Source organism: Sparus aurata, chromosome 15 (genome assembly GCF_900880675.1).
Source record: "Sparus aurata chromosome 15, fSpaAur1.1, whole genome shotgun sequence".
Classification (NCBI taxonomy): Eukaryota; Metazoa; Chordata; class Actinopteri; order Spariformes; family Sparidae; genus Sparus; species Sparus aurata.
The window spans coordinates 12,109,295-12,136,955 of record NC_044201.1 but is presented as its reverse complement, the minus strand read 5'-3'; the positions used below and the strand labels follow the sequence as shown (position 1 = coordinate 12,136,955).

The following is a 27,661-nucleotide window of genomic DNA, read 5'->3' as shown; positions in this document are numbered from 1 at the left end:
GAACCATAATATCTTCATTTCTGCTAATATTCCCTAGAGTTATAAGTCTGTGCTCTCAGTTGTTTAATATTCATAAATCTCTGCAGTGTTTTATTCATCACAGCATTCCAGTAACGCCATGTTCAGGACTTGTTTGGAGCGATATTAGAGAGAGCAGTGTGACAATGAATATGAATGAGGAGGTAAACACAGAGCTGCACTTTGTATTGACTCGAGCGCCGGTCAGATGACTGTGCCTGTTTAATGGGACTAATGTGGGCCTTTATATTCAAAGGGTGACATCAGCTGTGACATCGTCCCTGCTCTCCAGGGCAAGAAAGAGGCTTTTCTCGCACAAAGATCAGCACAATGCAACAACAACAACAACAACACAAACACACACATGTACCTTGAGTATTCATTGCGCACACACACATGGACACACACACACACACACACACACACACACACACACACACACACACACACACACACACACACACACACACACACTCTTTCACCCTCACAAGCCCCCGCACCCACATAAACACACACATTTGTCATGTGTCAGTCATTCCTTGTGCATGTGCTGTAAACTAAACAACAAATCCCCCAACCCCCTCTTCTCTTGCATTGTTTTTCCAGACCCCTCCCCTCCCTGGAGTCTCCTCAACTAGAGTTTCTTACTCCGACTGAGGAGTTAGCTGCTCCTCTGAGACAGGAGGAGATCCCGCCACCGGAGCAGGAGGCAGAGAAGGCAAAAGAGATCCCACCTCTAAATCTTCTGAAGAAGCCGGTTGATCTCCCTGAACCTTTAAAGACGACAGCAGACCTCCCTGAACCAGCACAGCAGAGATTAGAGCACATAGAGCCCACGCAGAGCACAAAAGTAGAGCTCCTGGAGGAAGCTACGAAGGTAGAGCTCTCAGAACCCACCAAAGAAGAAGAAGAGCCTCCAGAAGAGCACCCGGAACCAAAAAGGGAGCTGTTGCCTTCTCCAGAAATAGCGCAGGAGCCAGCACAAAGCACAGAAAAGCTCCCAGAACTGCCAAAAAATGAAGAACCAGAGCCAGCAAAGACGACAAGAGAGCCAGTAGAAGCAGAGAAGAAGCCGATCAGTGAGCTGCCAGGGGAGAAACCCGTCGAGATCCCACCTGAGGAGCCATTTCAAGTGCCAGCTGCGGAATCTGCGGGGACAGAAACAGTCCAGGATCCTGCTGAGGAGCTACAGGAGAGCTGGTGAGTGTTCCTTTAAAATCACGAGATTAATACAAAACTAAAATAAGTGTTTTCAGGGTGAAATAAGTTAGTGAGTAGTTTTGGGGAAGAAATTCAAAGTCAGAATTGTTTCTTAATTTAGTTTTTTTAGGCATTAAAAAAAAAAGATCAATGAAGATCTTTCTCGTATGATTAACACGTCTTCCCCTTCATGTCTGTCTCATGAATTGAAGTCAACGTTTTCCAGTGACGGCCTGCTTCACTAGTTTGAATAAAAATTGGAGAAATGTTTCCCTGTGAGGCTGATGCCAAGGCACTGTCCTTCTTTCAGTGTCTAGATTAAAAAAAACACTTCCTTGTAATCCTCAGTCAACTAAAACCTTTGGATTATAGCCTTTAACCATTAAGAACAACAGGTTTGAGGGGATACTGGCAATCTTGTGTTTGACTGGTCTCCCGACAGGAAACCAGGCATCAGAGTGATTTGTATATGACCTTTCAGGCCTGATACTTTGCCTAAAACTTATCATAACATTTCCATTACAATGATGTGTTCAAGACGTTTTACTTCAGCTAACTTATTTGTAAAAAGGGGAGAATCTCGGGAGGACATGTGCTTTACAGCTCAGCGGCTCTGCCCGTCACACACTTGAAATGGATTTCCATGCGCTCTGATGGTCCCCTCGGTGGCTTTGTTTGGCTTTCAGACACCTCGAGGGCGTCTGGTCGGTCGTTGCTGTCTGCAGCGGTTCTACGGTGTCTGATTGGACAAATGAGAATGAGAGTTGCGCTGGTTGATGTAATGTGGCAGTGAACCTTAACGTTGTTAAAACTCCTGACTAAGTTAAACACACACAGTAAAGCTGTGTGTCGTTGAATTTGAAGTGCGTGCGGGCATTCTGTATTTATTTAAGCATTTTAAAGGCATTTTTAAAGGCTCACATTCAAGTGAATATTTTAATTAAAGGAGACATATCATGCTCAATCTCAGATTCATGATTTTATTCCGGGGTTGCTATTAGAATAGGTTTACAAGCTTTAGTGCTTAAAAAAACACATCAGTTCACTTGTGAAACGCTCAGTTTTTAGCTCCTGTCTCTTTAAGGTCCCCCTCCAATACCAGTCCAGTGTTTTTAGTTCCCAGTTGGCTTCATTCCTACTGCGAATATAGGCAAAAGTTTTGCAGATGTGTGACATAGTGTGATGTTACAAAGTGACAGAAATAAAGGTGAGACTACTGACGAGGCATTCTAGGAGCAGTGTTTGCTGTAGGACAGGGGAGCATCTGTTGCCGCTGACCTTGGGCTTTTCAACTTTCGAGACTTCTACATGCAGGAGAACCTTTAAAACACTGGAGGAAAGGAAAAAAAAACCCAATAAAGTCATCATATGTCTCCTTTAAATCAAATCATTGCTGCTGCTCTGTTTCCGCTCAGCCTCAGCTTTTCTCTGCGTCCTCAGTTATCACTCTTATTTGTCACTCTCTCCTGCTGTTTGCCGCATGCCGAGGAGCCATCCCACATGCCAGAGTAGCACTTGCTGCCTGTCACTCATGACACTTGTCCCGTCACTGTTGTTGGAGACATAAAGGTTTGTTCAGAGTAGCAGGGAGGAGGAGGAGGAGTGACAGTGCTATTTCCACTATAGGTTTCATCATAAGATAAAGTTACACTTGCATACATGTGGCATAGACAGAAATATGACTGCATGGTCCATGGTGTGTGTGTGTGTGTGTGTGTGTACATGTGTTTCTTTCCCCGCCCCCCTCAGAGGCTGTCCTAGCTGTCTGTCCCGCTCAGTCTGTGCGGCTTTGTGAACTGAAGCCTGTAGTGGGAGGAATTTGGGCAGGCCCTCCGGCCCCGCTGAAGTCATTTGCACAGACCAGACACAGTGGAACAAAAGCCAGAGAGTTCAGGGAAACACTTGAGCATGTGCTGCGGCGTGAGCGTGTATGAAGGCAGACTGGGGAGAGAAGAGGACTGGGACGCACACTTCTTGCCCTCTGGTGTTTAGGAGCACAGCGCTCCCATCACTCACTGTAGCCAGATCTGGAGTTGTGTGATGTTGTGTGGACTTGTCTGTGGCCGAAACCATCTGGGTGAGTTGACAACAAGTAGCTGCCCTATATTCTCCTGCGTGCGTATGTGTGTGTGTGTGTCCGCGGGAGGTGTTTAAGTCCCTCCAGGTGGATGCGGCAGATGGTCAGTAGGTAACCAGTGCTAATTGTGTCTGCCTCTGCTGACCTCACCAGATGGGCGGTGGGGAGGGAAAAATGGAAATACGAAAGGGGACGGAGAGCGGAAAAGAAGGAACAAAGTTGCGAAATGTTGTACTTGAAAAAATGTTACAGGTTAGAGCATGTTGTGCTCCCCTCCCCTACGAGCTGCCTGATTGAGGGTTGGCAAGACATCTCAGTAGTACTTATATTAATGATTAACTACAGGACAGTCTCTGGCATGGCAGGCTTTTAATAACGCCACAAATGCCCAGAATTGTCCCCTGACAGTGACATCAGGCAAAAAAAAAGGCAATGAAAATTTTGTAAAGCCGTGAAACATGCCTGTGAGTCCCCAACATGTTGGATAGTGCTCATCCATGTTTTCGGTGTAAAAAGGGAAGTCTGATCAGGGCTATAGCCTGCATTGTACTGTAAATAGACTAGTTGCCATGGCGATTGTAGGTTCATATGACTTTGCTGGCACATGTGAAGTGGATAATCTCCTGTCTGTCATTTCAGTCAACCACACTAGACTGCCTTTGAATAATCGGTTAATCTCGGTAGTGGCAGAATAGAATCGATGGATTATTTATGAAGTATGTTCTTGTAATGTAGACAACGTGTTCTTGTGTGTGTGTGTGTGTGTGTGTCAGGACAGTGTGAGCTAGCCGCTGGCTGCAGGACAGAAATGCTACTCCAGTCATTACACTCTGTCTCTGTACCTTCAGCTGGTTTTGTTTACGTCTCCCTGTTCATCATTAAACTCCTTGCCTTGGACGTGCTGTCTACAGTGTCCAGCTGTTTCCTGTAGATTACGCTAAACGTGTGAGCATGGATCATGAAAGTGGAAGCTAGGGAATCAGATTTCGTTATCTGTACCCTGAAAGAGAAATCACCCTTATGTATCCCCGTCTTGGCCTCGTCAAATGTGGATTTCCCGAGAACTGCCTACGAGGTGCCGCTGAGTCAGTAACGCCCTGCACGCGGCCAAAATACCAACAATAAAAACTGCGTTGGACGGCCTCCAGGTGTTCATGCCAACAGCGACGAGAAGACATGAAGACGTGTGCGGCTGAAAAAGAACACACATGCTCTCCCCAACTATGCTTGTTCATACACATCGTATCTTGAAGGAGAGCCAAGTCGGGGAGGCTCCAGCTGTTTACCTGCGTGAAACAGCTGACATTATCTCCACATAAGAGCCACTGAACCAGCAAACTCTCAGCGCTCACCCGGTCTCCAGGGTTATTTCATTTTCTGTAAATCTGTTTTGTGTCGAGTTTCCCGAGTTTAAAGTCAGATTTCTGGGACACATAGTCAGAACTCCGTCTTTGGAGGCAGCAGTGAGTCTTATGACAGTTCGCTCACACTATGTATGTTGTGACTTGGTTGATTCTATTTCCAGGCTGCATGTGCCAAAGTCGGCCGCAGATGCTGACATATGTATAGCTGTGGCCTGCCGGTGTGAGTCACTGAATGTGGATTTGTAATGAGAGGAGTGGGACCCAATAAAAATTCAGATATGGAAACCGTAGGATGCAGCCGTCCTGAATCTGTTAAAAGACAAAATCCTGCACTTTTACAGTGGAATGAAAAGAACTAGACCGGTGCTACATGTAAACTGTAACGAGTTGCTACGCCCTTAAGAAAAGCACACGCCCTCATTAAATGATATTAAGACTTTACTGGAGAGAGAGATGGAGAATACCAGAGCGCAGTTCCAGCCTGAAATGAGCTGGAAGGGATGTTCGGAAAGTGCAGCTCAGCGGGCGAGTCGACTCGATGCCCGAGGACTGTAGATGTTCTTCGGCCCAATGGAGGTATTGTAAAGCAGAAGAGGCTACAGGGGATATTTTTAGAGCTAAACAGGAGGCATGCCCCAAGTGGGGAACAGCTGCATGGGCGTCCGTCGCGTTGCCTGTCAGATTAGAGAGCCTACCACTCCTGATAAGATGGGCCTGGATCAGGGCCAAATCCACTCCACCAGGTGGCCAATGATGACAGAGCCAGACACACTCAGACACTTTACAGCACAAGTAGAGCATGCGAGGAAAAACATGGACTGTCATGTACTGATGAGACACATTTCACGTGATTTAAACGACAAGGCGTTCTTAGGATGGTGGGAGTGAGCTTCCTGTTTTTCAAGTCACTTCTAGGGTTAGGAGACGCCACAGAGCAGAGCGCTCCGTCCTTCTCTGCTTTGAGGTAAGTGTCCGTCATGGTTCAGTCGTGTCGAGGAAAAAAGTGGAGTGTGTCCTTTCGAAAAATCGCCGTACTTGGCCTTCTTGTGCTGGTCCGTCTGTTGATGTTTTGTCTTCCCTCCCCTGCAGGCCCTCCCACGCTGAGCAGGCAGAGAGAGGTGACCGTGCCCCTCCATCTCCCCCACCTCCCACCTCCGATTACCACATCCTCCCTCCTCACCTCCACGACACCGCCGAGTTCCCCACTCCTCCTCCCACTCCCCCGGGGCGGCACGCACCTGAAGCTCTACCGACCCCGCCTGCATCTCCCCAATTTCCTCCTCCTCCTCCTCCTCCAGCCCCTGCCTCCCCTCCTCTACCATCTGCTTACCAGCGTGAGGACCCTGCTTCTGCACCCAGCCACCCCCCTGTGAGGTATGAACTCTGCCTGACTGTCACCTGTTCATGAGGTCATTTCACTGTGAGGGCCATCATTAGTTAAATTTGTTTTTAATCTGATGTGAATGCGTGCCAGTTTTATTTCGTGCCTCTGCTGTACGACCTTACAAGATTTGTCAGGTGTTGGCATCAGTCCCCTTAGCCTGCTTGACGAAAAGTAGCCAGGTCTTTATCCTCTCAACCCGAGTTCAGGTCAAATCAACATGTGGCACACTCAATTAAATACCTTGGAGATGCTGATTCTCAGAGCTCCTGAACAGGGAGAGGAACTAGTGGAAACATAGTCATCCACGCTGTTTTCTCATTTAAATTAAAAGGATGCAGGTTTTTTTCTCAAAAACAATGCAGTGTTTCCAAGTATATTGTGCAACCCGCTTCAGCATTTTTAAACTACTATATATTTATGAAACGTACTGCTGACACAGAAAGCAGAAGAGAGAAATAAGAAAGGAGAGAGTTCAGAAAGGCGAGGCAATTAAGGTAGACAATTAAAGCAACACCGTGTAATTTAGGAAAATTCAAATTGAAGTGATTCCTAACCATAGAAGAAACCCTAACCCGCATTTCCGCGTTGTCAAAAGTAGACACCTCATTTTGGCACCAGTCCGTTATCTGAATCGCTTTTAAAGATGTGTTTACAAGTGGCACCCAACACATCCTGCACACTGTGTCTTTAAATAAATTGTTTTATGGAGAAATATGCAAATAAGAGGTAAACATATTGCTGGGCAGGCACGTGGTTAGCTTAGCTCATCGCAAAAGACTGTCAAAAAGTAATAAAATCTGCCAGGCAATGTATTGAGTGGTTGCAGTAATGCTGCATTCACGTGCTCCTCGGATGGTCATGTCAGAATATGGGAGCGACATGGACACCAAAAGAAGTTGTTTTGCATTTAATCGCAACAACATGCTGACTGGTGTTTACAGATTTCTTTAGGTGACAAGGAAGAAAAAGGAAAATACAAACAAATGAAGACAATGACAATGAAAGCGCCAATAATTTTCTTTGACTTTCCGAGTTGTTGTTGTTAATAAACAATATATACATGTTTTATTAGCGAGCTTTCGGGTGCTTACGTGTGTGTGTTTTGAGAACCAGGTGAGCTGTGTGACCCGTTTTCAGTCTTGTGCTAAGCTAAGCAAACCAGCTGCGGCCTCGTGCTCTGTGTGACAGTGGCATATTCTTGTGAATGTTGAACTGTTCCTATGAAGAGTTGACAGCGCTCACAATTACACCATACAGCCCACTGCATACAGCAACTGACAAAAGTCTCATCTACCATTTCAGCAACCTGTTTTACCACCTCGTGACATTATAAAATCAGCAGTACTGTGCACCTCAACTCATAGGAAACAGGTTTTGCTAATATATGGAAACTCAAGTGTATGCTGCATGATTGTGGCTTGTTAATGTTGGGTTTTAGCAAAAGCATCAGGGTGAAACGTTTATATGTGGATCTTTTCACCATTACAGGATGAAGCGGAGCACTTTCTGTACACACCATGCTTTGTCACACTTAGCTCTATCTGCCTCATCATAGCCACTTGAAGTATCACGGCTCATTTCTTCCCATTTGAGCTGTGTGCGCCCCTCTTTTCGTGGCACGCACACAACGATTTTCATTCATAACCCTGATGCTGATTGCATTTAAACACTCCTCATTATTTCGCTATCGAGCACAGCTTCCCCGCTGTCTGATAATACTTCACATTCCTCTGCAGCCACTTGGCTTTAAGATTGATTTCTTAGACTCCTCTAAGAGGGAATGACTCAGCCGCTTTCACAGTGCACTGTTGATCACGACCAGCAGAGGGGGTGTTGCCTTCACGAGCGCCGTGTTCGTGTAGTACTGGCAGCCTGTGTCTGCACTCTGCTGTCTGAATGCTGAAGGTATACAAAGGTGGCACACTGAGGGGCACACCAGCTCTCACGTATCTCACCAGGCATCACTGCTGAGTTGTAGAAAAAAAAGACTCTGCATTGTTTTTCTGTGTGGAATTACACATATTTTCTAATGACTTGAGAGTATTTAACTTTCTGAGCTGCTCTTTAGCTGAGAGAAAAGCAGAATTTTGAGAAGGCTGGGCTAGGGGAGCGTTGTTTTATTATTTATGACCTCTGAGAGGAGTGTTAGACAGCAGTAACACAGACTGCATATTCTGATTGGATATCTTTGCCCGGAGACAGACGAGGCACGGCTATGCCAACATACGTATGCGCAGGTATAAGCTATACTTTTAATCCGTAGCACATTAGTTTGAGTGTGACGGTCATATGCAATGTCAAGAACACTGAAATATGAAGTCTTTAATTTACTGGTAATAAAGCGGTGATGTATCAACTCCCACTGAGCTGCCAGACATTTAAACTATCGGCCTCCGTCAGCGTATCAAAATGTTAGTCACCCTCAACCAGACATATGTCATGCGCTTTTTCCCTGAGTGATTCACTGAGAGTGGATGAGTTGTTATTAAATCCTCCTGTTGAAACGAAACAAGACAGCCTTCCTTTTATTTTTATGAATAATTATTCAAACTGATTAATTTGTCAGCGTCTCCCACACATTTTGTACACATGCTCTCTGCCACGAGGAAAATCCCTGATAGCTTAAAAGTGAGAGGGAGCTGCGGTTCTCTTGTTTTTACTGGATTCCCCTGAAAACCCTCGGCCCAGCTCACCCCGAGTCTCATTCATTTGAGATTTTTCTAATAACTCTTTCAGATTTCTGACTCTGACTTTCAGACCAGTGGGGAATGGAAAACACTGCTTTTTACAAGCCACGTCATAAGCGACCACAACACATGTCTGCCATTGAGGTAATGGATTGATTCCTGGTTCTTTCATTTTGAGGTTTCCCATCAAAGTGCTCTGATTACACCGCTGATTGCTTTTGTCATTTGATCTGATGGCGCAAAGAGAAGGAATGCTACCGAGTCCGAAAGCAAAGTTGTCAGAAGATATACTGTAACTGCAGCCGGATGAAGTCAGAGATTGGATGGTTTGTAGAAACAGCCTGAGGGAAATTGATCCCATGAGTGTTTATGGGAGCAGTGCAGCCTTTTCTTGGCATGTCAGAAACAGAGGCTCGTACCCTGCCTGATCAGCAGCTGCTCAGCAGGAGGATCGGTGCGGCAGGTCAGTAACCAGCGCCCTGTCACAAAAATCTAGAAGCAGGAAAAACACGTCTCCAAGCTGCTCATCACAGAGCAGAGCTGCTGTGTTAGTTGGAGTCATTGGCCCACTTTGTCCTAACTGTGTCATTGGTGATGATGCCCGACTTACACTGTGGCAGTGAGCTCTCTTCTTCCTGTAAAAAGTATATATTCTGTTTACAACCACTTTTGACCTACAGAAAGAGAAAGGCATTTTCAGTTTAGCTTCAGGACTTTTTAGCACATCACTAACCGTGGTGTTCATCAGAAACTCTTTGGATTTATGCCGTATATTTCACGAGTCATTCATGAGTTGTTGGAGATGTCTTGGGTCTTATACGTTATAGCGTGCACATCAAAGTATAATAACAGGATTTCAAAAGTGATAAATAGGCTACAAAAATAGAGTCTGCACACTAGATAATGCTACTGTGAACACTTACTACATCCATGTGTGACGTTTTGGGTGAAAGAAGAAGTAGGAGGCTGGCAAAATGTCACATGCAGCGGCAATAAGTGTTCAAGGAAGCGTTGTCCAGTGTCGCCAAATCTTTGAAGTTGTTCAAATTTGCTTTCAACACTCTGAAAGGTCGTCATCATGTTATGGTGACAGGTTGCATGTGGCTAGCATCAACCACAAGCTACTACATATCACCCGAAGTTCTTGCTTGACTGTATTTTTTTGGGTACTTTAGAACACAACTGATCATATCAACGGTCAAAAGATTTTTTTTTCTACTGCCACATTCTTAAGTAAAAAATGGGTTGGCAACCTTCCCACTAAGCGTTAGCCCACACCCATGAAACAGCAAACCGCTCTGCACCCTCACAGCAGAAGCACACATTACTACATTCTATGTGCTCGTGAATCGTAGTGACCCTGATTCCTCATGATGTCCATTATGAATCTTTCAGAAAAAACTGCCTCAGCCATGTCTTCTGGTGCCTGAGTTTGTTGAATATTTTATTCCTCCATTTTCCTCAGCCTACAGCTGAAACTGCATTGAAAGGCCAGACTGTTTTAAAGTAGCAGCACAGAGAGGATGTTTATGTCTGGCACTCAATAGAATAGGGAGCAGCACTGTGCACATACAGTACATGCTTTGCTGCCCTAGATACAGCTTTAAACTGGTATGAGGGTAGCAATCAATACTTTTGCTTTAGCGAGGGGTCTGTGTTTGGGAGTGGGCGGCATTTTCACTTGTCCCCTCGGGCTGTGAAACATCGACCAACGGAATCATCCGGGACGGGAACCACATCGATATTCTTTGTGATCATCGGATAATGGACTTCATGTTTACATGCAAACACTCCCCCTTTTCAACTGTGGCGTAAGGTTGGGCTTGAACACTAGGTTTTTGTGTTCTACGACACCTGAAACTGGCATACAGGTTTCAGCGACTGCAGGCGCTGAAACCTGGAGCTTCTATTGTACTGAGCCCTGGTTTCCACACTTTCCCATGAGCGCACAATAGATTTATTCTTCTCATATTTCCAACTGCTTCTCTTTCCCATCGCTCCTTGACAATCACTGGGAAAATTTGCAGAACCTATGCCTGATCTTATTTCCATCCCGAAGGACACTTGGCTTGTGTCTGTCACGCACTGATGTCTAAAAGATAAAGAGGAGCTGGAAGACTCGACCAGACGGAATATCATTAATGCTCTTCTGGTCTTTGATGCAATTCATGGTGTGATGAGAGTGCCAGTAAATTAGATCAGCCTGCTGCCCGGGGATGGAAGCATATGTCCGTGCCTATTCAGCAAAAAGTCACATATCCAGATAAAGATTCTATAATGTGTTTATCTTTAAAGGTGCAACATGTAAGTCTTTTAATTTCAAACATTCCAAAAAACAAAAATTATCAAATTAATGTGAGGAAATAAAAGTTGCGACATTATATCAAAGTGACTATGTATTGTGTTGAAGTGAGAGCTGCTGAAGTAAGCATGCTAACTAGCTAGCCCGGGGCCATCAACACTTCCTGGGTAGTCCAGCTAGGTTCAAGGCTAACTGAGCTAGCAAGCTAACAGTAGCTACAGTCATGGATGCATAAACAGAATACAGTTAGCAGCAGTTGGCAGTTACTCTGATGATGCTACCCCTGTTTGATGGGAGTGTGAATTCAAGGTGGCCAATTCTTACGTATTGCACCTTTAACAATTTGAATCTGATGATGGGTTTATTGTTTCCCTTCTCATTAGATGCTGAAAAAAATCTTTTTAGCATGTCTTGGAAAATTATTTTAAAGAGGCACTATTTAGTTTTGGAGAATGAATTCAATTGCTGAATTTTAATATTTACAATATTAATGAGGTAATAACACAAACTCAGAAACATTTATTATTTCTGGAAAAACAAGCTGCTCTCAGGGGAAAATAAGGTCCCCAGAACGCTGTTTGAAGCTAGAAAGGTGGCAGGGTCCGCCACATATTAACAAAGTAAAACAGTATGAAACTGTGTCGTCCTTTAAGGTCAGCTTGTTTACACAGTGCACCTTTAAAAGTTCTATTTTTGTCCTGTCTTTTTGGTCTCTTCGTGCTTGCTATAGACTCACTGGTGTACTGGCTTGAAAGGACGCGAATATATAAATGAGTCAGAGTTGAACAACATGCTAGTTTCTCAGAGTCTATTGTTTACCTCAGCCATCACTCCGGTTGGCCACGCTGAGTGCTGGAAGCTTCCATTGTGTGAAAAGGAGGCACAAAATTTGACATTTTCACTATGCAGCTCACTGGCTGAGAGAGGGGGATCCTGGCAGGAGAAAGGCAAAGAAAACAGAGAGGGAAGGTTGCTTCGGGAGGGAGGAAGAGGAAGGGGACTGATGGGGTGAAAGGGAAAAAACGCCTGTTAGTCGGTGTGGTTTTGGGGGTGTGCTATTGTTTGGCTCCCCTGCATAGTCGCGGTGGCAGATGAGAAAAAAAGCTGCTTGTCTTTTTAAAGGCGCAGGAGGCTGGAGTCAGGGGAGAGAGTGGAGGAGAGAGGGGGAGGGGGGAGGAGGCAGGGAGAGCAGCAACACAGCTCAGCGATATCAGAGAGGAGGCTCCAGACACTCGTGCAAGACAGCAAGAAAGCAGGATTACTATTTTTTTTCGCCCCGTTTGTTTTGGATTATTCCCCTGGATTTGATTCCCTCCTGGTGCTGCATCATTTAACCACCAGATGAAGAGGAGCAGGAATATCCACAGTCTGTAGAGGTGCAGAGGCTGAGGGATGCCGTGCAGAAAGTCAGGAGACCTGAATCATCCGCTGCTCTGCTCCTGATGCGAGCAGCACTCGCTCATCCTCTGCACTGCAGCACAGAAAGCTTGGCTCCGGCGCTCACCTGCCCCGACTGCCAGCCTCCTCTTGCAAGGATCACGGCGAAAGGGGGGGAGGTGTTTGTGTCTCAGGGAGCAGGTGGATGTGGAGGGTGGCTGGAGGGCAGGAGCAGGCAGGGGGGGGCAGGGGGGGCAGAGCTAGTCGAGGATGGGAGCCAACGAGTCCATGGAGCAAGGACAGACCCCCTGTCCCTCTCAGGAACACATGTGAGTTTGGGCTGATGGTCTGGGAATGTTCAGAGGTGTGATCGAGGAAACTGAAAAGCAGACGTAAATCAGGGAAATCACTTTGATTAGACGCTGGAGAGCAGCTCCAACTGCCTCTGCTCTTGTATTGTATGTAGTCATTTATTAATTCATGGTTTTGAATTGGCCTCCTGTGCAACATTCATATTCATTGTGGGTGCAGGGTGGGTGCTATTTTGCAGAATCCAATCACCGGTGAGAAAAATGAAGGGTATGCTTGCCATGACAAATATCACTGTGAGACATTGTTTTGTTACATCCCTGAGTTCTTGATGCATTTTTCCCTTTATCCCATCCTTCAGTGCATGCCACTATAAAAACCGTTACATCCAATATGACCACCCTAACACGTCATCATCGTTGTTGTTTGTTTGTTTCGTGATGTAAATAGAGGATGAGAGAACCGCTGCACGTGCACGGGCACATGTGCTCCGGTGTGCCTCCTCAGCTACAGTACAGTACGTTTGGGTTAAAAACATAACAGCGCTTCTTTCAGGAGAGCCTGCTGGGAACCAGAATTAGGCAATGAGTGCAGTAGGTGCCGCTGGGAGGCTGGTGGGGTGATGTTTTTGTTCCGTGTGAAGGAGGACGCGACTGGCGTGCTGGGAGCCAGGAGCTGGTGACGGCGTGGAAATAGCACACGCTGCTGTGGGGGGGGTGGAGGAGGATAAGTCAGGAGTTTGGAGACGGAGCGAGAGTGCTCCACTTTGATGTGTTTTATTTATATCGCAGACACACTACTGCACAGGGGAACGGGGACCAGGGGAGAGGAGAGGGATGGTGGTGGTGGTGGTGGGGGGGGGGGGGGGGGGGGGGGAGATAGAGTGGATGCATGTGTGACGTCTGTGATGTAGAAAATGAATGATTAATGGCACAGTGCAGTGCTCGAACCTCGGAGGATTTAGGTGCACGCTGTCATTGCAGGGAGGTTGAGGTAGTTTCACGTACAGGTGGGCGTCCATCCCAACTATCGCTAACACGTAGGGCTTTCACCGAGTTCACTCCCCGTCAAAAGCACTCATGCGTCAGAGCGCTGCAGGGCTGTAATCTGGAAGTGTTAAGTGTTATCTTACGTACCACATCATGTTTGCGCTTTTCATTTATTCCCTTTTCATTATGAAGTCTAAAAATGAGAGTCCGGGCTGCGTTGTTGTCTGTATTCATGGGGGGATGGGATACTCTGCCCCTCTCTCCTGTGTCTCCTTCTGCAATCATCTGAATGAACCTGGCGCCTGATCTCATCATCAAAATGGAGAGATGTTTTTTAACCCCCTCCTCGCTGACTCACGGACCAGACCTGGCTTGTTGTCGTTTAGTGCGCCATCTGCTTGCACTCAAAGTCTCGGATTAGGCTGGATGAGATGGAGATTATCTCAGTCTGACACTCTTTTTCCTTCTAAGGGGCTTCTTTGTTTTTGAGGTGATTTCTTGGACAAAGGGACACCAGACTTCAGAAGGGGGGGGTTGGGTGTTTTTTTGCTGATTGGAGAGAGAGAGAGAGACAGAATCTGCTCTCTTTCTCTCTGCTCTGTTTATATGACCTGCAGAAGGTGCAGAGTGATTCTCCATGAGACTTCATTTCCTGAGTTCGAGGAATTATTTGCAGGGGACAGAGCCGCTTTGTGCACTTCTCATTTTAAAAACCCGCTTAAAGCTGCCCCGTGCTCGCCACAGAAACCGGAGAGGCTCTTGTAAAATCAAAATAGGTTGTTGTGGTGGTTCACGGGGTGTACAGTGTGTATGATGTAATTCAATGCATATCCAGACGCTCGTTCATCAGGGGAATGAAAGGACTGGAGCTCCCTCTGTTGGTGTCTTCATTTCAACCTCAAAGGAGAGACTTATAGTATGATTTCATTTTATCACCTCCGCCAAGGATGTTATACTTTCAACCATGCGGAGGTATGCTCTCTACAGGTTATTATATGATTTTTGTCTCACAATCACAATGCAGAATGAATCAGACATTTACTGTTATTATCATACAGTCAGAGTACATGCCATTTACTCCCTAGTAACATATTCACTATGATACAGCCTAATTTGATTAAAACTAGATACATCATATAGGACAGCAATTTGTGATTATTTTTTATCATCAATTCATGTGATGATTTGTCTATTTGTGAATTTTTGGACATTTTATAGACTAAACAATCTGTAAATTCTCTATAAAATGTCAACAAATTGTGAAAAGCCCAAAGTGATGTCTTAGAATTGCTTCTTTCTTCCAATCAACATTCCGAAACCCAAGACTCTTCATTCACCGTCATACATGACTAAGAAAAGCAGCCAGTCCTCATTTAAGAAGCTGGAACCCGACAAATAGTTGTCAAAACAGAAAATACATGGCGGCTAATTTTCTGTCGGTCGACTGATCAATGAATCAGCTAAACGTTGCAGCAGCATTAATCACTGTTTCGCCACTGACATTTGGTAATGCAATGAACGTGACTGGTTTATAGTGCTTTGAAGTAACACCACTTTATGCTCAGGATGGCCAACGAAGCTTTCCTTTGCTGCCTGATGGACACACTGCAGATTGGTCCCCAAATGCAGATCGCAACCAACCTGATATTGACAGCCGAGAGGGAAGGGATGGTGAAGTGTATAGACATGGAGCAGGATGTGAGCTGGGAGGAGCAGGGCTTGAAACAGATAGATGACATGTGGTGCCCCGACAGAGAGGGTTTAGAGGTGTTTGACAGGTGAGAGATGATGGAGGGAGTATGAGGCAGCAAAATCCGTCGAGGCTAATCACACAGCTGCTCGGAGGCATGCAGCCAGAACTGCCAGCATTCATCCCTCCCCTCCATCTTCTATTCCCACTGGCTTTTATCTAATCACAGTTCCCTCCTCATCACTTACCACATTTACTGGTGGCATAGAACAGGCTTCATCTGGAAAGCCAACATCTTCAAATTCCCCCTTTTTTTTTTTTTTTGCATGAATATGTATATGTAGGACAGACCGGTTAGTGTTAGATTTACGTGTTGTTGTAGCCCAGTTTCGACCTCTTCCCCGGGGCTGGCGATGACTCTCCCTCCGGCGTTGTTAAAGCTGTTTAGACAGGCTGAGTTGGATTGGGCTGGAAGCAGAGAGAGACACGTCTGGCTGTCTGAAACGCAGCGTCTGCCCGCCCCACGCTGCAGAGTTCCTGTCTCCGGGCAGTCGTCTCAGCTTTTGAGAGGCTGCTATTAACTGCTGCTCTCTTTGTTTCTCTTCGCCCACTGCACCCTGACTGCTCACCCACACGCTGCTCTGCCTCTTCTTATGTTTTGTCTGCAGCTAGGTAACATAGGAGCATGGATTTATATTTACCTTATTGATTTGTTTAATTACAGCACTCCTTTCAGTAAAGGATGTTATCTCTATTAGATTCCACACTCAAATCAATATTAATTGGAATGAAAGTGTATAGAATAAAAAAAAAAAAATGTACCCTGTTTTTCCTTTTTCCCATTTCAACCAATTCATGGGCTGTGAGCGGATGATGCTGATGCAGCAGCTGCTCGCTTCATAAATCTGCAATGTGCCTTCGCTCGTCTTCTGTATTGTCCTGAACACCTCAGCGGAGCGTCGGTTGTGTATCTGTGTCAGACCGCGTGCATCCAGCCACTTCCGCTTTCGTGTTGGACTGTGTGCATCCAGCTACTTCCGCCAACGTGGAACATATGGCGCGTTCAACCTCCAGTTGCCATAGCAACACAGTGTTTGCCATCACATGAGAAATGTCCTCTGCAAGGACGTAATCAGCACGCTGAGATGAGCCCTAATTGCCTTTTTGTTTCACTGTTTTAAGTTTTATTTCCATCTATTCGCAAAGAATCAGCTTTTATATGATAATTTTGATTCCTCACATAAAAAGGCTGCAGGAAGCTCAAACTCTTGCAAGTCTCTTGGTGTGGAATAGCCATATTACTCTCTGTATGTGGGTCCCATCCTGGGTGCTGCCTGTGCCACTGCCTGTCTGACCAACTGACACTATGATCCAGGATCCAGATGGATCTCCAGGCAGACCCGTCTTATCCTGCTGGGACACATTGAGCCCTCACAGAGATTACAGCTCTGGCTCACTTCTCTGCCATGTGCTGTCTCACACCACCATGAACATAATGAAGGTGTTTTTGAGGCTTTTTATCAGAGGAAGTACCAGAAATTGAATAAACAGATATTGCCTCTGTTTTGCTTTAACATACTATGCAGTGCTTTTATGTACCTTGATGAATCAGTCAGGGGAGCGCATTAAACTTAAGGCCAAACGATATGCAAGAAAAAAACAACAATATTTTGATTATTTTGACAGATACTGCGATTGTTTTGAGTCAACATATAATTTCAGTCATTTTTGCTTTTCATTTTCAATGTTTTAAAAGTCCAAACATTATTAGGATGTCGCTAGGGTCTGTTCCCTTATGTTCAGAGAATAGGATTTGTAGGATGAGGCATCTCTGTAGCAAATAAAAACTTCATTTATTATGGTATTCTACGACACATTTGTTAGGGTCTGGAAACTGCGTCTATTGATTGCAGTTTCAATACTATTTCGATTATTTGTTCAGCCTGAATTTCAGTGTCAGTAGAATATGTTAGTCCTGCCATATTGGTGGCTGAGAGGAGTCTCCATCACTGCTGTGATATGACCCCAGGGATAGTGAACATATTGGCTGTGGCAGCACAATACGTTTATTACCAGCCTCCTATATAAACACTAAAATCTCAGCTCTGAATTTGTGTTGCATGGGTGATCTTGATGGGTAGATGATGTCTCAGGACCACAGTGTCTTTCATACTGCAGGCTTTTATTTGATCCATGTTTGAGCTGGTCTGTGTTAGAAACCCCCCACAGGATGCCTTGAGGTGAATCCTTATAGATTGGCTAGATCAATATAGTGTACTTGAAGGTGTCGTTTGACTGTGGGGGCATCCTCGTCCCTTCTACCGTCAATGGTCTTGCATTTGTGTATTGTTAAAGAAGAATGGGAGTCAAATGTTTTTTGTATTTGTCATTACCATTTTATGACAGTTTTGTTCATTGTGACTGTTTATAACGTTCGAGAATGTGTTGAAGAAGCCATCTCACATGCCAGCACACATCTTTTCACTAATCAGTAGTTCAAGTTTCAGTCTGTCTTTGAAAATGACAGAGGTTTGTAGGGCAAAATCTGTGTGTGTCTTTTTGCATTGACCAGAAAGTCAATTTTCCCTGGCGTTTAGGCAGAAAGAGACACTGTGCCAGAGATAAGAGGATAGGGAATATATTTCAGATGCGGTGGTGGTGAAAATAAAGCAGCAGGCTTTATCAGAACAGTTTCAGCTGGTGGGCAATAGCCTGCCTTTTCTTCTGTGTGGATACAGCAAAATGGTTCAAGAGCAAGAGAGAGAGAGAGAGAGAGAGAGAGAGAGAGAGGTAGAGGGAGGGAGGAAAGCACAGGGATGAAGGCAGGGAGAGAGAGAGAGTGTGCTAGAATATACAGTATGCAGGAGGTGGGCTCCTGCAGCCAGTCTCAGTTAGATTGGGAGGCATCAGTTCCTACTGGGGAGGACTGGAGACGGACTGATATGGCTACAGATGACAAAGAGAAGCAACCTGAAAAGGACTGAGATAGTAGATTAGACACAAAGAGAGCTGGATTTTACACTATAGAGAAAAAGAGAGAAGGAAGAGGATCCGGGGGTCTTGATCATCTGAGGACGAGGCAGTGGGCGTCTACCTGTGTGTCAGGCAGTAGCATCGTGGTGCGGAGAGGTGCAGCCTGCCGGCAGCCATGGCAGTGAGTGCGTGGCAGGCTCTGTCTCCACTGCAGTGGGCTCGCTGGGGCTGGGACACATTGCTGGGTGGAGCAGGAGATGGGGACAGCCCGGACTCCGATCCGGCTCTTGGGCTCATGAAGCGTCTCTCCTGGGGCTCACGTCATGACAACATGATAAGGACTGGCGGGGGGCCGGTCAGACAGAGGTGAGACAGGACGGGGAGGCTGCATGGGGCCAAATATGGTCAGATGATACATTGACCAACGGAGCGTGGAGGTTGGCTATGGAAGACCAATCAATACTGCTTATGCTTTGAATAACAAGATTTTGATTCTCATTATAACCTTTAGTCAGGCAGACCTTTTCTGTTTTTGGCTCAGCATTCGCGTCATTCCTTATCCATCTATCTCATGGCTGTGATATCTATAGATCTTGAGGTGGTCTTTGCGTGCTCTGAGGGTAATTCCGTGTCTCAGCTGTGTCATTATCTGTCACCTTACTGCAGATTCAGTGTTTTCATTTGTATCCATACTGGCTTACAAGAAATTAAAACAGAAACACACACTAGCCTTGGGCTATTTTTAAAATACATACACACCACAGGAAGTGCCACTATAACTGCCTTTAGTAAACCTATTTGATAACATTTTTTTCAAATATCGCTCTAAAGAATGATATCTCATCTGCTTACGTGGGAAATAAATGTGTGCTTTGTGATATGCAGGACAGATATTTAGCTTGCCCTCACATGACGTCAATGATCCTGATACAGTTGGCAGAGTCATTACAGTTCAAGTGGTCACAGTCAGAGCCTTCTTCACAGCAGCCTTGACTTAATGTGTCCTTATCTTTTGCTCTAGGAGCTCAGACTCTGATGGAGCGTTTGAAACCCCCGAATCCACAACTCCAGTGAAGGCTGTTTCTCCTATAGAGCCACAAACTCAGCAACCACCATCCAATGACAAAGGTATTGTTATCAACTATTATTTTATTCCAGCTCCTACACAATATGATGCTCTGTTACACTGTCATAAAAAAAGCGGGTGAAAGAAAGTCTTGTTGCACCATCTAGTGGAATAACGCTGTACTTATCATCTGGCTTTGTTTGCTGAGACAAGCATCTCCGCTGCACTAACTAAGGCTTTTGGGATATCTAAGAAAAGCTGACCAATCAGTTCAGTCTTTCTCCCTGTGTGGTTATTTTTCATGGCTTTCTATCCAACTGAGGAGGACTGATATTCAATTATTTATAGCACATTCATCACAATTGAATGTGTCACCAGCCAGCTGCCTCTTTTGTCTCCATGCTGGCTCTCTTTGATCAAACCTGCATCTCAACCCTGAAATATGTAATAATAACAATTGAATTTAATTTTTGATTTCACCTTTTTAGCAGCAAAATAAAACCTCTCTCCATTTTGCAGAAGCAGACTCATCAGTCCATGATCCTGCCTCTGATTTGACTTCAGACGATCGACCATGCCGCTCACCGTCCATTGTTTTTGATGAGGACAAGCCCATCGCAGCCAGTGGCACCTACAACATCGAGGTTTTCGCTTCAGATAACACTCTTACCCGTTCACTCAGCCTCCAGGGAGGAGAGCTAGAAAGTGCTGGTCTGTTGGACGGATCAACACTCGGAGGAGGTTTCCGTCAACATTCTGAATCCTTCAGCGTTGGCACTGAGAGTGCCCCGGGGACCCTCCACAGACCCAAGAAAGTCCGTACTGGCTCTTTGAAGAAGAAGCCTCTTCTCAGACAGAACTCCAACCCAGAGAGTCCAAGGCCAGCCTCATCCAGCAGCACCCCGGAGATCAAGAAGCGGGCAAAACCACGAGCTGCCAACCCTCTTCAGACTCAGGAGGAAGCAGAGGGAGGATCTGCAACCCCAAGTCCTGGAGGAACCCTCCGAAGGACCAGGAAGAGCCGTGTGGAGACTCCACCTCCTCTGCCGGAGGAGACCAATCATACCAGCCAAGAGGAGAGCCTTGAAACTCCGGCCCTACCCTTGTGCCAAGAGGAGAAGCCTCTCCCTGGTAGTCCAACGGTGAAAGAAGAATCTCCCATCCCTCCAAGTGGCACCTACAAATGGGACCCAGATAATTTTGACAACATTGACCCTTTCAATACTGGAGGTAGCAAAATTGCCAATTCGCCTGTTTTGGGTCGTAAAGGTCCAGTGTGTGCTGCAATTGCAACACCTCCAGAGGATCCCTGTTTCTCTGCTGTGGAGCCGTGTCCTCCGCCTCCTCTAGAACAGCCAACCACCAACCCTGAGGAGCAACCCATCCTCACCAAACGTCAGCCAGTAAGACTGGAGTTTGACTACTCAGAGGAGAGTGGTGAGGCGCCACACCAGGCCTCTCCCCCACCCAAGAAATTGGGCAAAAAGCCCAGTGGCAAAATGCCTCTGAGGAAATCAAAGCTGGGGCTGAAGAAGGCCCCTCCAGCACAGCTGGACAACGATCCGCCAGCAACCCACAATGGCAATGAGGAGGAAATCCCTGTTCCTAAAGTATCTTATAACTTTGAACCTAGCAAGTGGGACGATCCGAACTTCAATCCATTTTCTTCAAAGACAGGTATTCCCAACTCCCCCAAACTGTCCAGGCCATCTTACGGCTTTGACCCAAATAACTTTGATGACGCCATAGACCCTTTCCAATCTTCCAATAAGATGGCCAACTCCCCTCCTAAGGCCTCTGCCTCCTTCGAACTGTCATCCAATGACTATGAAAATGAAAACGACAATGACAATGACAACATCGGGGAACTGGCTGACCAAAATCAGAACAAACCTGCCAAGAAGAAGAAAACTCCTATCAAATCGTAAGTTCAGTGTTATTACTGTTACTACAGGAGCATACATTTATGTTTTCATGTGTAGGAATGTCTGTGTTGGTGAGGGTTTTTTTATGTTAGTCTGTGTTTGTCTGTCGTCCTCTTGTGTATTATGCCGGTGTCCTCTGTCTGTCTCTCTGTCACCTGTGTCTGTGTATTCCCATATGTCACAGGAAGTCCAGGGGTGTGTCTTCTCTGTGTTGTCTGTTGTAAGTACAGGGACAAAGCAACTACTGTCCACCCATTTTGATCCTTAATTCCACATGGCTCCTTTTCAAAAGCAGCACGTTGCCCTGTGGTCCCTCTTCCTATTAACAGAAACATTACAATCCCCCATATCTCTCATATCAAACTATACCTTAACTTTTTTAATCGCGCCCATTGTTTTAAAAGTATTGTTTTAAATTCTGTATTATGTTCACTCCAGTCCCGTATATGAAAGTGACAGTTTTATTGTACTATTGTTCCAGTCATCTTGGTATATTATTTCAAGTATGGCCAATAAGTATACATTTTACAAATAGCCAAGAGTTAGAGGCTGTAAATTCTACTTCTGGACCCATCTAGTGCAATACAGCATAGCACATAACGGTGCCATGTTACCTCATGGTTGGGCTTGAAAACCCTCTGCCAATCGAGGTCAGTGCTACAGTGCTCAACGAGGTGCTGTTGAATGACAGACAAACTTTACACATGGAGATGATTTATTGAGTTTGTCGTGGTGATGCTTTTAGCAGTTGCTCTTCAAAACATTTAAACACTAATACTGAAAACTGATTTGTTTTTAAATATTGTCCAAAACAAAATGATAATTGCAATTATTAGAGCAAATTCTGCTGTAGGGTAAAAGCTTCCATTACCTTTTGCAACTGAAGATGATAAATTCTTCCTTTCAGATAGATGTGTGTTTACTGACACATAGTGGCCGGTCTGCAGGTGTGTAACAAAGGAGGTGCTTGTGCTCCCTCTTGTGTTCATTGTTGGCTATTGTTGAACAAGCTTAAGCCAGAAATATGATTAAATATGCAGTTTATGCTGTGTAGTGCATTCTCCAAATTGTTGCAGTTTTTTGAGAAGAAAAAATCTTCTTCTTCAAGTGTAACATTTCTGTTTTTCTCGGTACAATCCCAACAGATGTCCCATCATCATGATTTCATTAGTTTTGTCAGTGAAAATGACAATCGATTCTATTAAGGCCTCTGATAACCTAGCTGCAACATGTTATTTTCAGGTGCCAGTAAAAGAAAGGGAAAAAACAAAGGAAAACATATTTTTCTTAGACAGAACCATGGTCACATGAAATCTTCTAATTTAACAACTATTGGAACAGCGAAAACGATGACCCATCCCTACTGTACAAAATTACAATTAAAATACAAAATTAAAACTGAGTATCAAAAGTAAAACCTTTCTACTTACAGTTAATCTACAGTCCTAACTAACCTACTACATCATCAATACGCTCATGTCAAGAATACAGTATGTGTCATTTCTTAATTTGTGTGAAATGTGAACTCACAACATACATTCATTCATTGAATACTACTCTTCACTGTGCAGTAACTAACTATACTACAGATTGAACCCTCTTCATAAACATTTCAGTGTTTCCTTTCAGCCACACGTAGGCCACAGTAAGTAGCTCTGTGAAACACATGCTAATGTTGCTCTATGCAAAAAATGTTGTCCTGTTATGCAAAAGCAGATGAACCAACCAGTTTCACATTTTAGCCTTTTATACATTTGAAACTGTAGCACTCCTCTTGGTGTTAGACGGCGTTAGTGTGGGTTGGATCTAATAAAGAGTTTTACACAGAAGGCGTCGAGTGATTCTAGATCCGGATGAGTCACTGTTTATGTTTTTTCTCAGTAATACTTTCAGAGTGAAGAGGTCGCCAAAGAAATCCCCGATATCTGATTCATCCCAGGTGTGTACACAATTCTCCGTATCTGTGCATCTCTCTTGACATTTGTCCGCCTGTATTTCTGTCACTGTTAACCACCGCTGTGTTTCAGGATCCCACGCCCGCAGATGAACCTTCCTCCCTCCACCAACAGGACGACCACGCCACGGACGAGGAGAAGCTGGCCTCCTCCACCAGTCAAAAGTGGGCAGCCCTACACGACATGGAGGCCGACTTGAACTCTGACCAACAAGACTTCCCCCAGCCATCTGACCTTACGTCCTTTGTTAACGAGAACAGTCTTCCTCATCAGGCTCCAGGTGAGGCTTAGCTGTCTTGCTCTCTCAGATCCCTCTTTGTACCTCCGGCCACCTGTGTCCAAATAAAAGCTAACAGAGATCAAAGCATACCACAGGCAGACGGTGCTCAAAGGAAATTCAAAGCTGATGTCTGGATAATATACAACGATCAGCAACTTTACTCTTCACTCATCCGGTGATGCCATTGATTTTTGACGCGGCTTCCAAATCAAACAGCTGGCCCAGTTCTCGACTGACCTCTGACCTCCAGAAGTACCACCTCTCCCCAGAGGCTGTATGGCTCAACTCATCTGGGTCAGACATGAAATGACAAACACTCAGCCCTGCCTCAGCTTCTGATCACATTAGTCCGGAGCTCGACACTGGCTGAAATGTCACTCCATTTGTTCCTCTGCGTCTAACATTTTGTTTTGTCTTTTCCGTCTCAGTGCAAGACTATGAAATTGAGTACATGGAGAAGATTGGCTCCGCTTCGCCCGTGAGTATTGGATGTTATTCAAAGAATGTTTGCTGCTTTCTTTATTTGAACTGGTTTGTTTGTTAGAATTCAGACGTATATAGGTTGATGTTTATTCTCTTGTGTGTCCTGTAGCCACTGTCTGTGAAGAAGCCATCATTGTACCTGAAGTTGGACTCAGTATCTGACAGCCTCACCAAGAATTCGTGTGCACATGGATCCGAGCCCAGCTCCCCCTGCACAGGGTAAGATGCACTCTGCAACTACGCTGCTCTAAGTTTTTATAAAGGGCATTTGCAGTAATTTCTTCATTGTTTTACTGTATAGGTTGTCTCACACTGCAATTTACAGTGCTTTACTGGTATATTTAGCTTGCTAAATGTCAACTGTAATGACTTGGAGAGCATAATGCATGCAGACTAAATGCTCAAGCAACATTTTACGTGAAAGATCCCCTCCACGTGTGATTTGTGCACACATAAAAATTCTCTAATGTGTGTCTGACATAATTATTACCCAATTAAATTCTTTAAACTGCACCCAGTGTTTCTGCCTCATTAAAAACTCCAGAAATATGCAATTTGGGTCGGGCGACGTCTGCAGAAATGGCATATGATGATGAAGCATGTGTCCTCTCAGTGTTTCTGTAAGGCAGTAGTTGCTCATTAGCTCACGACTGTAATCACTGCTGTTTCCTACTGTTGCTCCGGTGGCAGCCTCCAACTGTTTCACCCCGCTGACAGATCTGTCTTCCGTGAACAGAATTTCACCAGCATGCTGGATTTAAAAGCATCCTCAGCTCCACGATTGAAATAAACACACATTGCCTTCACTGGCCCAATTTTTTGCACGTCACAACAATAACTGTTGGACACAAGATCTCTCATACTTGACTGTAAAGTCTATTGTCAGTGTTTGGCACTGGAGGCTGCAAGTTTCCACATCACACTTGCATACACTGAATACTGGACTAGGATTGGCTTCCAAACTATTTATGATGTCACAAATGATGCTTGTGGGTCTGCCTCTTAAAATCAGATATTCAGTGTGCATGGAGAAAATGTACATTTTCACAAACAAATGTAAAATAACGCAATTATAGGATTCAGAAGAAAATCCAATTTTGGACTGGACCTGGACCTAAACACCCATCCATTGAGTACAGTACATTACATGCCATGACCCTCCCTTTTTTTCCGTCACTCTGTGCAGGAGTTTCGAGGAGATGGAGGCCCAGATAACAGCGGGTATGAAGACACCTGTGCTGAGCTCCCGGCCCGGCCTCGAGGGCTCTGCCGGGGACAAGGGCAGGAAGAGAGAGAATGAGGCACTCAGCCGAACACAGAGCACAGAGAGGGATGAGCAGGTGAGCCGAATGCCTTTGTTACAGTTCCAGGGAGCAGCTCTCACATATGTTGTCATTCCTGTGCGTCATCACCATTCTGTAAGCAGTATCTTGTCAGATTTGTTTTTATCACATTTACATCATGTCATTGTTTAGTCGGGGGGGGGGGGGGGGGGTAAGCGCCACACTGCACATGCTTTACCGTTAGCCGTGACTTGGCCGTCCAACATGAGCACCATTAGTCATAGTGGTTCTCATTAAAGCCTCGTCACTGATAACACATAGCCAGTCTGCCACACCAGGCTCCCAGCTTGAACTCAGTGACTCAGCTCCCAATGCTGCCACTCAAACACTCAGCGCTTGCTTTGCCATGCTGACTCCCTGCCCTCCTCCCTGCCCTCTGCCTACTCCTCCCGGTGCCCCTGTAGCCCCCTAACCAGGGCCCAGTGGAGTCCCCCGCTCCAGCCCCGGCCATGCCCCTGTTAGACAGGCTGTCTGAGTGTGACGACCCCCTGCAGTACCTGGAGCCCGACCTGGCTGAGACCAACCCCACCGCATTCGCCCAAAAACTACAGGTGTGTTGACAGACCACACGTGAACCCCTCTTGATAAACCTGACAGGCCTCCCTGATATGTGTTTGTGTGTTTTCGTGTGAATGTTATTGCCACCGTGTCCTACTTCCATGCTGCCTTTTCATTTTTTTCCCATGTTTTTTCCTTGTCATACCTCACTTGCAGTTTCTTAGCTTACTGTCTGAGATAGATTGATAGAGAGTGAGATGCAGCAAGTGTGTGCGCTCAACTCAAGTTTCTGTGTTTTCCCTTTGCTCTCTCATCCTTGGGCCGCAAACCCCCCCCCAACCCCACCCCCAAATCCCCCAACCCCCCATGTGTGCGGCCCAGGAGGAGCTGGTGCTTGCTGCCCTGAGGATAGAGGCTCTGCAGGTAGCCAAAAACATCTCTCAGTGCCCCTCCCTCTCCACTGTAACCCCGCAGGTACTGCGTTGAGTTCTGCACCTGCTGTATGCAAGTGTGTGCGAATGTGTGTGTGTGAGAGGAGAGACGCTTGAACGACTGATTGCAGTAAAGCAGGTGTGCGTGTGCATGAGTGTGTCCCAGCCTGCCTATCCCTCTCCCCTGAACACACCATTCTGAGTGTGACTGTGAACTCATGGCCGTATCAACATGGTGGCTGCACTTCTACATCCTCAGCCCTCCTCAGTCCCCTTACATGTGAAATCTCTAACATGGCTTAATGTGTCCGGCCCGACTAGCAGCAGCGAGCTCTTCCAGGTTGACTCCTCAGGGAACAGAGTGCTGTGCCTTCCTTAGTCCCCTGCCTTTTCTGTGCATGTTGGGCAACATGCATGTTGCCTGTTCATGAGAGGCTTACATGAGCATGGATGTGACTGGGAATGTCTCACACTAGACCCAATATCAGCAGCTGAGGAATTATTTGGATGTAACTGTCTCCGGATGTGTTTGTTGATGCTTTACTGTCATCTTCCTGAATCCCAGTCACATTCTTGTGTTGTGATTTGATCCTTATCCCAGACTAACAGCACTAACAAACATCCGACAGGTGTCAGCATTCAGTTTGGTTGGAGTTTTTGGGAAGAACATATAAGCACCTGGATGTGATGATAGTGAGGGTTTTTTGCGTTCGGAGGTGAATCTACATTATATGGTCAGCGGAGAAAGGCTCATAACATTTGGAGCAGGGCAGGCACTCCCCAGTCCTCTGTCCTCCCATCTCTCATGCTGTTGTCCCACACGTTTTACAGTCTCGACTCAAGAAACCCGGCAACCGACGATGGAATATCAACGGTTCACCTTTACTTAAAGTAAGAGTAAGATTACACCCCTGTGATCTGTCCCCACCCCAATCCAGTTACAGTGCAGCCCAAGCATTTGTTCATAACCCTTTTTTTGTTTGTTTGGCTCAATGCACCAGCACACTGATATTGAAGTTCTAACTTTAAGCATTAAAGGTGGCTGAAATGGTTAAAACTGACATTGGTTAAGGGTAGAATCACGGCCCTTGAATGCATCTTTCAACACGAGGGCTGTGACAATCAAAGATTTTATTGCAGATCGCGATAAGAAAACACCCACACCAAGTGGATTGTGGTGAATTTTCATTCTCAGGATAATCTTGAACTTAGATAATAGTGAATATCCTCCCATGACACCACCATGTATTTATCCTTTATTTCTGCACGAAGACATTATGATTTATGACTTATGATATTTATTTCAGATT

General features: G+C 45.5%; 1 protein-coding gene across 23 annotated transcripts in view; it reads left to right on the top strand.

Moving 5' to 3' along the window:
* tacc2 (transforming, acidic coiled-coil containing protein 2) overlaps positions 1-27,661 on the top strand; it is a 58,157-nt gene that overhangs the window by 21,409 nt on the left and 9,087 nt on the right. For 5 of the 23 annotated variants that reach the window (XR_003986948.1, XR_003986952.1, XR_003986949.1 and 2 more), the window contains one exon: positions 625-929. Coding sequence is in view for 18 of the 23 variants with exons in the window: in XM_030442070.1 (XP_030297930.1) it covers positions 625-1,218; positions 5,749-6,033; positions 19,392-19,498; positions 19,956-21,360; positions 21,546-21,581; positions 23,243-23,300; positions 23,389-23,596; positions 24,025-24,074; positions 24,189-24,298; positions 25,266-25,419; positions 25,827-25,973; positions 26,302-26,394; positions 27,183-27,242 (3,307 nt within the window). In the remaining 5 variants the exon portion in view is untranslated. Of the gene's footprint in view, positions 1-624; positions 1,219-5,748; positions 6,034-19,391; positions 19,499-19,955; positions 21,361-21,545; positions 21,582-23,242; positions 23,301-23,388; positions 23,597-24,024; positions 24,075-24,188; positions 24,299-25,265; positions 25,420-25,826; positions 25,974-26,301; positions 26,395-27,182; positions 27,243-27,661 lie in introns of those variants that run through there. The other 18 variants (XM_030442070.1, XM_030442069.1, XM_030442088.1 and 15 more) reach the window with 15 other exon arrangements.